Genomic DNA, 14,402 nt, shown 5'->3' with positions numbered 1-14,402 from the left:
CAGCCCTTTGTGCACAAGTGTTGGGTTGGGGACAACTGTCTTACCCCAGACTGGTGGTGCAAAGCCAGGCCAGTTGCTGTGATTGTTTCCCTGTAAGGAGGAACTCTTGAGTAGTCTTCATTTAAAGATCGAGAAGGGAAAGTAAATGACAGAAATCAGACAATTCAGGGTTGCAGTGCTCAGAGCTTTTTGAGAATAATTTTTCAAACACATCTTAGTGCTAAATAAGTAGAAAAAAGTGTTAACTGTAGTATTATTTAGCTATGAAGTACATATTATCAGATCAGTTTGCAGCACAAGAATTGTCCCTAATGCTAGTTGTGTTACTCAGCAAGAGAAGATTTCTTTTGAATGAGCATAATAGTTCTGGGAAATTTCCCACATCGAAAATTGGGGCTTTCTGGATAGGAAGATTACTTCTGAAATGTTTCTACATATAATGTTGCTGATATCTGGCTGCAGAAGAAATAATTACTGTTGGGTGTAATTGGCTTGAAGTAATGCATTTGTTTCCAAAAGTGTTAAACTACTGATTTAATCTCTCTGGGTTTAATTTTTTTAAATTGCATGGTGTAGACCAGGTACTTTAAATGTTGTCCTCCGTATCCATCAGTTTTTTCCCAGATGCTTAAGCACATTTCCTATCCAGGTGAGAAAAATGCTTAAGATGAAGTTACAGTTACAATTGCCTTCCAAGTAAGAAGGTATTTATTTGAGTAGGTCGATTGAGCAATTCAAGCAATACAAAAATGTATTTAAAAATCCCTGTATAGATACAAAATGTATTGTTGGGTATCATCATTGGGGTAATGTCGTTGAGAAGCATCTGGACAACTGTTTCAGGCATACAGTCAGATTTTTGGGTGGTGATTCTGTGCGGAGCCAGAAGTTGGACTCAGTGATCCTAATGGGTCCCTTCCAACTCAGGGTGTTCTGTGACTATGTGAAGATAAAGAGCCAGCCAGGAGGAGCAAAAACAGGGTGAGCTTTCTGCAGTAATACTTAAATAGCATGGATCTGTAAGATAAGGGATGAATTTAGGCCATGTACATGGAAACAGGTATTTAATTTATTCTGAAAAATCTGCTTGTTTCTGAAATAAATCAGCAGTATCATCTTCAAAATTAACTCGCTTCCTTTCTTATTGGAAAGAGCTCTGAGAAGCAGGATGGTTATTACCAGCGCTAGGATTTTTCTCTTTGAAAGCGGATGCAAAAATAGAATGCTGGGTGGACTCAGCCTGGGGCTGGCTATTGTTCCCAGTGTCAAAAAAAATCCCCACTGCTCTTCTTCATTATTCACAGAAAAGATGCAGGACATTGTAATGAAGGAATCAGATAATAGAAGCTGGATTTCTGGAACTTTTTTTTGTCTGCTAAACTTTTCAGCTTTAAGGGTAATAAATCCTAAGTGCAATCAACTTTGTGATAGTTAAGGAGATTAAAAACTCACACATATATCTTCCAGAAGAATGCAAAATAAGCTTATTTTTGTAATAAATTCTGTAATAGTGCATGTAACTGATATTTTACATAAATCCGTAATTCATGTGGCATATTTTAGAGAAAATCCAGCAATGTTTCCTCTGCAAATCAAGATAAGCACAGAAGTGAAAACATACAAGGAAAAAATAAGAAGAAAAGAAAGGGATTATAGTTAAAAAATGTACAATTATTGTAACTAATAATTTCTAACAAAGGTTCTTGTCCAGCAGTTAGTTATATCCTTACTGGCTATCTGTAATTCTATAGAAGGTAATTGGATTTTTGGATCAATATAAAGAAGTACTCGGAGGGATCCAGGAATGCTAAGGGGAGAATCTGTTAATCTCCTTTTAATCAGAGCATAATTAAATGGGAGAACTACATGTAGTACATGACAGAGATCAATAATAAGCAAAGGAGAAGGAGAATTATGCTAGGAGTAGACAACTGGGAAGTGACAAAGGCCTTGAGGGATAATAATTTGAAATGCAAGCTGATTTCAGCCAAGCAGCACAATACACATTGTAGAAGGAATTAGCAAATTATCTTGCTGATTGGATAAAAAATTGCAACCTCTCTTTGAACCAAAGGCACACAGGCTAAAACCAGATCTATTCAAAAGCATGACTTACATTTGGACAGTGAAATGAACTTAGTTCTTGCTTGAAGTTTAACTGGTAGCCCTGCTGAACCACATCTTAGAATCTCTTAATTGAAAAATAACATAGCAAATGGCAGATTAAATTGACTGATTCGTGTTATTCAGTCCACTATTTCTCAATATATTACTCTCAGCAACAATTAAACTGACGTGTAAAAAGAACTGATGGAAAAGCAAAATGCTGGAAGATCTCAAAGAGGGATGTATATTGGTAGACTGCTGCAGAGATGTTTTGCCATGTCACGCTTGGAAAACATTCAGTTGAGAATTATTTCAGTTTTAGCAGCGAAGAAGCAGGAAGTTCAAATTGCCCAGAGTTACTGAGGGCTTGTAGAGAAGTCTGGTTCAGAATTCAGAGCTTTTCAATTTATTTCATCTCAGACTGCCCCTGGCCTTGGAGTGATGCGTGGAGGTGCCTACCTCTGCTGTTGTAGCCATGTGAGATCAGTGAACACCGTGTGCCTGCCTTGTTTGTTCTCTTCATTATATTGTTATGAGTGGTGGCAGTCACACCAGCTCCTTCTTCTGTGTTGTGTTCAGTTTTTTCTTTCCAAATAACGCCCTGTGCTTTGGTCTTGTGAATTTTTTTGAGATGAGAACAGTGAAAGAATGTTTGTCCAACCCATGATTCTAGGCTTAATGCTGCAAATGTATTGTAGAACTTTCCAGTGCATAAGCAAATGGAAGACTAATATGCAGAATGCAGTTACTTTGTAGGATAATCAATTTCCTAGCTTGATACCATCATTGTTTGAGAGTCAGATTTCAAGGCACCAAACATATGATGTTTTCATTCATGTTTTATCATGAAATACAGCTTATTAAGTCAAATTTACTCAGGAAACATTAAGCAAAATCTGTAGTTAGGAACATTTATATTAGATCCTGTTTCTCCTCAGGGATATGGCAGTTAAGAGATGAAAGGAAGGAAATTTTTGAAGGGGAATTTAACCTGCGGAACTCTAAATGTAAAGTATTCTCTTCCCTTCAGAATCACGAATCACTTGACAAACTTTGAAAGAAACATGCTTACAGTGATAACAGTACATCAACCAAGCGTGGAAATCATTTTTCCACCGCCTAAAAGGATCCATAGAATTACAAGGTTGGAAAGGACCTACAAGATCATCTAGTCCAACTGTCCTCCCATTACCATTGTTACCACAAGCCACCAAACCATATCTCATAGCTCCTCATCCATCCTCATCTGGGAAGCCTAGCATTTTGAAGTACCATTTCACAACGGCTCAAAAGAGGAAGAGAGAGTGCCATTTCCCAGAGCAAAACTGCCCGAGTGCAGTCAGGAAAAGGGATGCTCATACTCAAATATTTCATCAAGGGAAACACCTCCTGAAATGAGCACCACAAAGCTCCTTATTGAGTCTTATGGAAAAAAAAATTTCTCTGAGCTAGCACGTGATGGCCTTAGGACAATTGTACTGAATGAGGGATGAGAGCACAGACTCACAAATTACAGAACGTAGCAGAGTCTGTGAATTTGGATCTGTCATTTGAAAATGACTAGTTATATTTGTTGGTGGTGTGCTTGTTGGTATGCTTTCAGTGCTCCTGAAAACACTGGTGATTTCTTTTCACAATAGCTATCTGTGTTATGGAATACTTCAAACAGATTCTTATCTGTTCTAAGTCATTGCAGAATCATTAAATGAGCTCATTATGTTTAGCTGAAAATCCGATCCTCTCTCTCTAACGTTAGAAGTTGAATGTCTGGGAATAGAAATGAGCAGAATATCCTTTTTATCTTCCAGTAAAACTAAGAGCCATCTATACAGTAAAAGGTTTTGACAAGAAAAATAGGATTTTAGCAAAGCCAGAATTTGAAGTGAAATGATGCATCTACATGGAATAGGTGTCTATATAGAAATGGGATTGGACCAGTATTTAACATTCCATCATATATGAAATTCACTAAGTATGGACTGAAATATGAAGTACACAGAGCTCACGTCTTACAGTGAAACAACTGCTTTATTTATTAAAAAAAATGATGGGAGTGGAACTGGTTCTATTATTGATCACTTAAAGATGCTGAATTTCAGATCTGATCTAAAGGAAGGATTAGGACATTTCTATTTCCTAAGTCCTATTAGGAAATACTACTTCTCTGAAAGAGTGGTCAGGCACTGGAATGGGCTGCCCAGGGAGGTGGTGGAGTCAACGACCCTGGAGGTGTTCAAGGAACGTTTGGATGTTGTGTTGAGGGATATGGTTTAGCGAGAACCATTGGTGATAGGTGGATGGTTGGACTGGATGATCTTATAGGTCTTTTCCAACCTTAGTGATTCTGTGATCTAAATTGTCCTGTGAGAAGTCAATCTAATTAGAGTGGCACCTGGAATATAAATGGACCTAATAACTGCAGCACAGAAATATTACCAGCATTTGCATCACATCCATTGGAAGATGTGGATGAATCTATGAATCCTAACATCTCCATTGGAGTTATGGTTATTTGATCCTAGTATCTACATTTGATGGTTAATGTTGTTGCTGAAATATCCAGTTTTCTTGTGATCTCATCTTTGCCTGGAACTTGGCCAGCTGCTCCCCTGGTGTTAAACTACTTGGAAGGCAATGTCTTCCAGTATCTTCCTTAGATTTTACTTAGATCACGAGGATTATTTTATGCAAAAGAACAAAAACTCCCTTTGTCTACATCCATAGAGGCAGAGGCGGGTTTTCCATAACCATAATGTGAAAATCAGATAGCTTTAAATTAAATGTCAGGAAAGGAGAAATATTGGTAATGGAGATTGGGAGATCAGCCAAGATGCTGCCTGACCATTTACCTTTTGAAAAATGCAGGTCTGTGTGCAGGTCTCCAGTTTAGCAGCTTTAAACCAGGTGGAACATATTACCAGGATCAAATGCACAAAGTACTTAGCAGTGGAGCCAAAGATTGCTGACTGATGGGATTTTGTTATTGCAGTCATACTGGAAATCGGTCTGTGCAACTAAAGCTGTAAGAGCTGAGTTCTATCCGTTCTGAAGCTAGGTGAAGTGTCTGACAAAATATATTCAGGAAGATGCCGTGCAAATCCTGACGAGCTTTTATTACTTGTGCTAAGTGGCCTCACTTCCCTTGTAAATGTTTTGTTTTGAAAAACTGGGGAAAAAAGCAAGGTAGTACTTTTCCAGTGTAGCACTGCTCCTGAAATCACCTTCCTCCTTGGCATAGACGAGCCAAGATCTTTTCTACCCTGCCAGGAAAAGAGAAATCATCTTCACGATATTATCCCTCAGTAGTTCTGCATTCTTCTGAACCAGTATTTCAGATAAGGCCTTCTGTGTTTCCTTCCCATCTATGGTAGTGATTTATTAGATTCTTCAAAAGGATTGCTCCTAATAAAACCATTAATAGAAGAAACTGCTCCTAATACAAGCTTATTCCTCATCAGATGAGCTTATGCCTTGTAAAACCCGAGAGCTAACAGTGGCCTCATTTTTGCTTTGTTCCCAATAGGCAACTTGAAAACCCAGTTGCTCCATGTGACACTGCAGTTCTAAGCCTTCCGTGGCATTTCTTATCTGTAGAGGTAGAAAGGCCTAGAAGCCAAAGAAATACGGTAACACACCTTCTGTAGTGTTCCTCAGCACGAGTTTCCAGAGATGTTTGCTGAGCTCTGTGAATGCCAACAGGCCTTTGCAGAAACCTTCAGTTTAGTACTGAACTTGAAGTTCTACAGAGCTTTGGTACCCTACCAAACCATCACAGTTCTTGCTCCGCATTACATTTTGTAGGGTGTATTCTTAATAATAAGATTGAGATGACTCATGCTCTCTTGGTGCAAACTGTTGTGATTTGTCATTAGCACTGCTTTTTAGAAATGAATATCCCTTCTTAAACAACATGAAAGGAGAGTCGGAGATTTCCTCAAAGGGCATGGAGCAGAAGATTAAAAAGACCCAGGTCACCATTCATTACAGCTCTGTAAGACAAACATTCAAGAGTACAAGAATAGCTTTTTACACCACAGCCATGCAAACAGCAGTTAGAGTTAACCTGATGTTCATTTTGCTGTATGGAGAAGTAAACATGAAATGTTAATACAGTCCCATTACAGTCTAGCTGTAATTGTGTGGGTTGGAATCATGCTGGGCTAACAGGGCTGAGAAAGCTTTTTGCCTTCTCTCTGCTGATTTGTTTCTTGACTGATTTGTTTGGAATTTGATATAATTCCTCTAGATGTGGAAAAAAAGCAAGCACTACTGATGTGGAACATACGGATTATTGGTGGAAGGGGCTACACTAGCTAAAGCACTATCATAATATTGTATTACTTAGAATTTTAACTTATTCTCACTACATAAAAAGTTTTAATCCTTGAGAAGGCCCTGTAGTGATTTGATTGAAATGATATGAAATTGCTTTTTTGTCCTTTTCATCTTCCTCTTTCTCCATATCAAAAAGTCCTCAAGAAAGATGAATGTATTCATAATTACTAGTTAATTATTTTTCTAACAAAAACAGCATACAGATCAAGGGCAGAAGATTTTAAAGCCAGCTTTGTCATTTAGCCTCCTATTTGATACTCTGCAGTTCAGCGCAGCAAACTGAAACTTTAAATCATCCTAAATCTGTCAGGGAAAGATTAACCTCTAGCCAAATAAAATGGTATCTCAGCAGGAATCTGGTATTAGAGATCAATTCATACAAGGACCATCTCCCTTTCTGCCCCACTGGAGTTTCTGTATCCTCCTCTTTCATGTTTGGTTTTGCTTGTGTGAGAGTTTTGTTCTAGGTGCGTACAAATGTAGTTATTTTTTTTAATGGAGTTGTGCTAAATAGTGCTAAATTAAGTCAGATTTATGTTGGCATTACATATGCCTTGATTACATGTGATCTGCTGTTCAGTTCTTTGCTTGGTACACTGGCAGATCTCCACGTTCATAGACAGAGTTACAGAATAGCTTGGGTTGGGAAGGACCTCAGAGATGATCTAGTTTCATCCTTCCAGCCACAGTCAGGGTTGACAGCCTCTGGGTCGAGCACTGGATCAGTTTGACCAGGGCCTCACCCAGCCTGGCCTTGACACCTCTAAGGATGGGGTGCCCACAAGTGTGATGGGGCAGAGGAGCATCTCAGCTGCTGATCTACCTGTAGGACCTCAGAGGAGGTTGCAGTGTGGAAATTGTTCAAACCCAGTAGATACATAACTCTTCTGTTTTGTGGATTTTGTTTCATTTGTTTCTAATTCTTCTATCAGGTGCAAACCACAAAAAGAGAAAAGATTCACAGGGGACTTCAGGGAACCCTGGCGAGCAGACGTCTCTCAAAGCCAAGCCCAGCAGAAGCATTAATCCTGCAGGTGTGAGGGAGAGCCTCGGTAAGGAACTGCCTGTGAACAGGATTATTGATGTGGATGGGGTCAAACTGGAAGACACCGGAACACGCTCCTGCGATGACTCTGAAGGGAACCTCAGCTTTGAAGGTTACATCTCTGAACTGAGATCCTGCCAAGGGAGGATGAGGACTGGAGTTTATAGGACATCAGACCTTCCATCTCTGATTGCTGTCAAGAGTGAGAAGAGTAAGGGCACTGAGAATCAGTATAAAGCTACTTTTGTTTAAAATGTCTGCTTTTAATTATGAGCTCTGGTATTCTTGCCTGGCACCAACAGCAGTGGGGATATGCCTTAGGGACATGGTTCTGCAAGTTTTAAGCTGTTTTCAGTACCTGTTGCCTTCAACGAGCCTACCAGACAGTCTGTTCTGATATGAGTTAGAACCTGTAGAATGAGAAATGGGTATTTAAATGAAAGTATTGAACAATTTGTTTTTGTTCTTGCACTGTTTATATATCATTTTCCCTGTCATGGTTCTGTTGCACAGTGCAATTAAAATAATGATTTCCCGCCCCTACCTTTCTTGTCTTTGGGAAAGACAAACTCACTATAAATTCCCCTAACCAAACTTTTTATTTAAGATGATTTCACTTTCATGTTCTAATGTTCTCCTGGTCTACAGGATTCCCTGTGTGCTTGGAGACTTTTGAAGTAGAAGTGAAATCGGCTAATGGTGTGAAGAGACTATGATTTTGTCAAGTGGATTATCTGACTGGATATATGCTGTAAGACATTTGTTACACAAAAAATAAAAAAGAGGTCTGAATTTCCTGTGCTGGGAATAAATAACATGTGCTCCTGTAGCCAACACTGGTGGTGTTCCCACAGCAGGAATGTATGTACTGATCACACAGTGGTGGGAGGGCCATCCAGGTCCCTACTGAGCTCGTGGTGACTTGGCTCTGGGAGAAGGTGAATTCTCTTCTGCTCTTTCAGTAGGCAGTTAATTGCCACTCGTTCTTCTTGTCTGTAATATTTTCAGTTCATCTTCTAGCCTTAGGCAGTTCTGAGAAAGAGAAGATATTACTGAACGTGTTGCTTTCCCACATTCTTCTTTTCCTCTTTTCCTGTTTCTTGAGAAGATGTTATGAGTCTGGACAAGCAAGAGGCTGCATGGAAACTGCTGTGTCTCTGTTCATCTCTGAAAGAATATTGAGTGTATATACTGAGATCTTCTGGTGGTTCACTGCTTTGAAATTATTTTGGGCCTCAGAAAATCATATTCCATAGCTCCTGGGCTGCAGAGCCACACAAGGAGGCATTACTGTGACAATTCATTAAATTATTTTTCTTTACCCCTTCCTGCTCAGATCTACCAAGGATTGTGAAGTTTCTGAATAGCAGAGAATACTGGAGACTGTTACTCAGATCCTTAAATCTGTTTGCAATATGAGAAAGAGCTACATAGAATTTTACAGCAGTAAATATGATTCTGAAAGCTTCAAATAAACTAAGCACTCCAGTGATATAAATGGACATAGCACCCATTAGCTTTCAAATTGCTTCAATTCTTTTTTTCCCTAGAAAACGATTTTGTGCTTATTGTTGAGGGGAACCCTTGTTAACGTTGGGCTCAGTGCAGCGTGTGGCCGACTGAAGGATGATGTGAGCTGTGAGAACAGCTGCTATTTTAAAAACTTGCGAGATGAAAACCAGCTTGAGAGCCATGCTAAAATCGTGGTGGTGTAACAATGTTGGATACTCGGGGAATTCGCAACAGCATTGTGAGGCTGTCAGGGCTCGATGGTATCTGAATGTTCTTTCTCATGGCAGTGAACAAAACGAGCTGGTTACCCGAGCCCAGCTCCCAGTGCGGCCAGGTATCCGTGCCAGGGAAACACAGCTGGCAGCAACCAAAGTTGGAGTGGGAGTGGGTGAACAGGCTTGGGAGCTGATGCAACCATCCCATGGTGTGATGGGCTGAGCTGCCAGCAGAGCCACAGTGCAGGGAGTGCAGGTGAGACCTGAGAATAAAAGGGTAAAGGGGAAATGCTGCTCTACTGTACTGATTGCTCCTGTTGGTCGGTAGGGGAGGTTGCATCCTATTGTGCTGTTTATCATCCTTACAGGACTCATTGTAACACAGCAGTGGTAGCACCGTGACCATGAGAAAATGCTTAAAATAACGATGCATTTTAAAAATGTTTTTCCCATGTTTGTTTCTTTGTATTGTTTTGGTAGTGTGTTGCTAATAATTGCTTGTGATAGAGGCCATTTGTTTGCACAGACAGGTATCTTCCAGCAAATCAGGAGCTTTACTCTAATCAAGACCAACGTGAAACCAGTGAAAGCCAAGAGAGGGCTTGGTGACACGTGACACGTTTTGCACTTTTTTGTGTGTTTTGGAAAATCGAATCCTGATCTCATACACATAAAAACTTGAAACTCAGACACACTAATTAATCTCTTTTAATTCAACACTTCATTAATCTCCAATCAGTATTTCAGATGAAACGATCTTTGCACCTACTTCAGTGACAATTGGTGATCAGTACTGGATTCAACTGTAAAAACAGCTGAAGGGTGATCTAAGGGAGTCCCAGAACACTTGAGTGGCAGGGTGGGCAGGGACAGACTGTTCACTTTCTTCTAAGAGCTAAAGGTCTTCTGCTGGGAGAAACCTGGTTCAGCTCCAAGAGGTGGTTCTTCACTCCTGAATATGAGACTGGTGAAACACCTTGCCAAGGTGCACTGGGGAGGTGGGAATGTTACAAGGGCAAGTCGTTGAAAGACGTCTGCTGGGGTTACCAAACAGGCAAAGCATGTGGGATCCAAGAGACCTCTTGAGCTTGAAACCCTTCTGCTTGAGGTGGGCAGCTGCATGTGCAGAGCTCAGATGGGCACAGCTCAAGGGCACTTGGTTATCCAGCCTTTGAGCAGTCTTAACAGCTAGAACTAGTTGGTTAAGATAAAGGTACAGAATTACAGCATGGGGACAGTGTATGTTTGCCCACAGGAAAGCATACTTTTGTTTTATACATTTCACAACATTTGAGGACAGATCTTTAAAATTGGTCACTATTTTCTTTCTGAAAGCCGCTGAGCTGAGGAAAAAGCAGGAAAACAAAAAGGCTGCTTTTATATTGAGTGCAGCAAATGGTCTGACTGTATTGAGGATTCAGAGGGAATTTGACAGCATAGAATAGTCATGTTGCTTGCAGAAAAGTGAAGGATGTGGAAGAATGGAGTTTTCTTTAACATACAGAAAAATATTGGCACGATGCCTGGAAGTCCTATAAACGAGGGAACATGGGAAAAACCTTCATCCCTGCACTGCACTGCTATGCCAGCTATTGACCTATTACTTAAAACAGTGACCTCTCAGCTAGGTCATGGAAATTCATTGCTTGGACTTATTAGCTCTGCTTTCCAGTATCTGTCAGAAAAGCAAAACTGAGCCTGCAGGAATCAGCTGCTTCAGGTTGTGGAGATAGATAACAAAAATGGATGTGTGTGGCCTGTCTCTGGCTAATGTTGTCCTTGATTTTGCTAAGGATGTTGGCCAGGATTAATTACTACGTGACCTAAATCTAATAATATAATTCTACGTTGCCTCATTAACCTGTGATTTCCACTACTAATGATATCTACTTGCAATCAAAAAAGTAGGCCAATTGAAGCGCTCCTCGATAGTGTAATCTGTTCTCTTGACAGTTATTTCCTAAAGATAATCAACTTTTATGTGGCTTTATTTCCCTTTTCTTTTTTCTCCCAGTTTTTCCCTGTTGAAACACACTTGTGAAGATTTACTCTTAAGCCCATAATGATACATACATGAAAAAGTTGATGTTCCCATTCTTTTATGTGGATGTTGGAGATCCACTGGCCTATATCAGTTCTTGAACTGCAAACTGTAAAAAAGGCCAACTCCAGCAATATCAAAATACACTTAGAAAATCCTGCAGCATCCTAAATTTTATTGAGTATCCCAGTTCTCTCATATTTCACTTGTCATGGCATCTGGGCTTCAAATTGAAGTGGTTTCAGCCTCACAGGCTCCACAACAGCGACAGTTGTCTTGTTTACTGTTTTAAAGGCTCTGTGAAGAATAGAAAATATACATATAGGCGAACTTGAAAAGGGACTTCCCCCTCAGGATTACTATAGTACAATAGCAGTGCTCCTTGTCAGGAGATTTGTGATATAACAGATATGCAAACTAAACCTCTGTGCAATTTCTCTCTTGGGGACTGCGTGACAAATAACTGCTGTTTTATGAAGGCACATAAACAGGCTTTGCAAAGGGACTTTGCAAAAGATTTACTGCTCCATGGGAAGGAGCCAGTACCTGACTGCACTGTGCACTTTCTCATGGCCCTGAAAGTCTTCTGGGGGCTATTTCATGTCCTTCAGGGATGCCAGGTCCTTCTTGCACTACTTCTCTGCCTGAAAGATTTGGTCTCATTTCTTGCATTTGCTACCATGTGTGTTGTTTTATTCCTCCTCTTCTTACACCAGAATTTACTTTCTTGGCAGAAAACAGCCAAAAGGAGTGGCTCAGCCAGTAGCTTCCTTGTCCCTTTGGCACATATTTGTGAACCTATTTATCACTGGTAGACAGTGACAGAACAAGAAGGAATGGTTTTAAGTTAAAAGAGGGGAGATTTACATAAGATGTTGGGGGAAGGTTTTTGCTGTGAGGGTGGTGAGGTACTGGCACAGGCTGCCCAGAGAAATTATGGCTGCCACAGCCCTAAATGTGTTCAAGGCCAGGTTGGATAGGGCCCTGGGCAGCCTCATCTCATGCTTGATTCTGCAGTTGGCAACCCTGCCCTCGGCCAAGGGATCTGGAACTACACAACCTTTGAGGTCCCTTTCAACCCAAACCATTCTATGATTTTATTATTTTATTTTTTAGAAGTAGCTTGATTTTCACCACAAAACTGAAATCCTTGCTGTAGTTGTTTCTCAGCTGTGGTGCTACTGCTTATATCAACTCCAACACAGCACTGGTAGTGAATACTGCCTTTTGAAATCATCTCTCCTAAGGTACTCTGTGACTGAGAGCCCAGATGCGTGTGTGGTAGCGTGCTGCAGCATCTGGAGTGCAAACACCCGGAGTTCTCAGAGATTTTGGAAGGTTTCCAAAGGCTCAGCTTGAGAAAGACCTAGCCCAACGGCAGGTCCATTTCAATAGGTGCAAGAAGCCAAAACCGTTGCAAGCCCAAGCCGCTCCTCAATCCCCACTGCAGCTCATTGTGCTGGGTTTAGAAATCGCTCTATTTTCTGCATCACCGGGCAGATTGCCAAGCTCTGTGGGATGGTAGAAAGCCCGTGTGACAACAGGGCTGCTCTGTGGATGGTGTGGGTGTTTGCCCTGCAGCAAAAATGAGTGTCACATCCAAATACTTCTGTCATTGTTGGAGCAGCATCCCAAGATTAGCAGTGTGGCATCAGGGTACTGAACAACCAGTGGGTTTGTGAGCCCTGAGCCAATGCCAATCAAAACACAGGAAAAACTTTCATCAATCTTACTAAAATACTTCCTTTCTGTAGACCCACCATTATTTTTAGCCAGGTTCCTCTGGACTTTTTTCAGAAGACCATTATCTGTGGCACTGAGGGGCATGGGTTAGTGGGCTGGTGGTGATGGGCTCATGGTTGGACTAGATGACCTTAGTGGTCTTTTCCAACTTAATGATTCTACATTTCTATGACCTGCTGGGAAGTACTGGATGACTTTGTGTAAGCAGATCTTGCCTGTTTGCATTACTTAAAATATTAACAAATCCAATGTGTTACACATGAACTAACATGCTTTCTGAGTTTCTTGTATGGAAGATAAGAAAATTGTTCGTATTTTCTCATCTTAAGTGATGATTCTGTTGTACAGACTAAAAATGATCTTGTACAGAATTTGATTTGTATTCTTGTTTTATTTGTGTTTGTGACTTTGAACTTCTATATAATGACTTTCTAGTATGAAAACGCACATTGGACTAAATTCTCATGCATTGTATTTCCAAAGTATTGGGAAATCCTGACCGCACAATGATGTTTGTAGAGTCTTAAGTAAATCAAACTCATTTAAAATGTTTACTGTGTATTAGTAAATAAATAATTTATACCTCTGAACCTGATGGTGCTTTGTTGACTTCTAATTTCAATGTAAAGGTGAAAAATGAGATTTTTTTCCCCAGTTGCTCACGGGCAAAAACATCTACATTAGAACCGTTTCTATATATAAACTTACACTGATGCATCTTAGAGTAGTTGCATTTTGTCCCCACCAGTGGTTGTGGTGGACCAGGTAGTGGCACAGAAGGGCTGTAGAGCAAGCTCTTGTCCTCTGAGCTCAGCTGCTGGGACCTCCTGATATTTGGACCTAGCAGTTACTTATATCAGAGCTTTAATGAAAGTATGAGACAACCTGAAAGCAGCCTGCATCTTATTAGAGTTTGCAAATAAGTCTCCTTAAACCTGGCTTACATAAAAGAATTTCTTTAAAGAGAATTGTTAAGAATTTCTGCCAAATATTTATATACCTTCAAAATAGCTCATCTTTAGGAATTTAATAATAGTGGGTTAGATTTTTAGCCTTTAATTAATTCCTTTTGCTCTCTTCTAGCAATACAAATGGATTGCAATCCTGAGGCAAAGGAGCAGCTGCATGTTTTCCAGATACAGACTCATCCCCCTTTGGATCCCCTTTTGCAAGAACCAGGGTTGTCCAGCTCTGCAGTTTCTGCATGGAATGATACACTAAGTTGTTTTGAATCTGCAGCAGGCACTGCTGAAATAAATGAATGCTCTATCTGCCAGGCAGCAAGAGTGGAACTGTCAGTGTCTGTGCACACTAACTTGAATCAGTGATGTAATGATTCTTAAACAGTTCCCATCTCATTTGTCACCCTTGTAATTTGTGCTTTGAACACTGCCAGAGCAAGGGG

At 40.4% G+C, this 14,402-nt stretch overlaps 1 protein-coding gene across 1 annotated transcript in view; it reads left to right on the top strand.

Moving 5' to 3' along the window:
• The window catches only part of RGS12 (regulator of G protein signaling 12), an 80,445-nt gene extending 72,331 nt beyond the window's left edge, over nt 1-8,114 (top strand). The window contains exon 18 of the mRNA XM_031588322.2: nt 7,374-8,114. Coding sequence (XP_031444182.2) covers nt 7,374-7,738 — 365 coding nt within the window. The 3' untranslated portion in view covers nt 7,739-8,114. The remainder of the gene's footprint in view (nt 1-7,373) is intronic.
• The last annotated feature ends 6,288 nt before the right edge of the window (nt 8,115-14,402 follow it).

This window comes from Phasianus colchicus, chromosome 4 (assembly GCF_987193195.1).
Source record: "Phasianus colchicus chromosome 4, bPhaCol1.hap1.1, whole genome shotgun sequence".
NCBI lineage: Eukaryota > Metazoa > Chordata > Aves > Galliformes > Phasianidae > Phasianus > Phasianus colchicus.
This window is presented reverse-complemented; position numbering and strand designations above follow the sequence as displayed.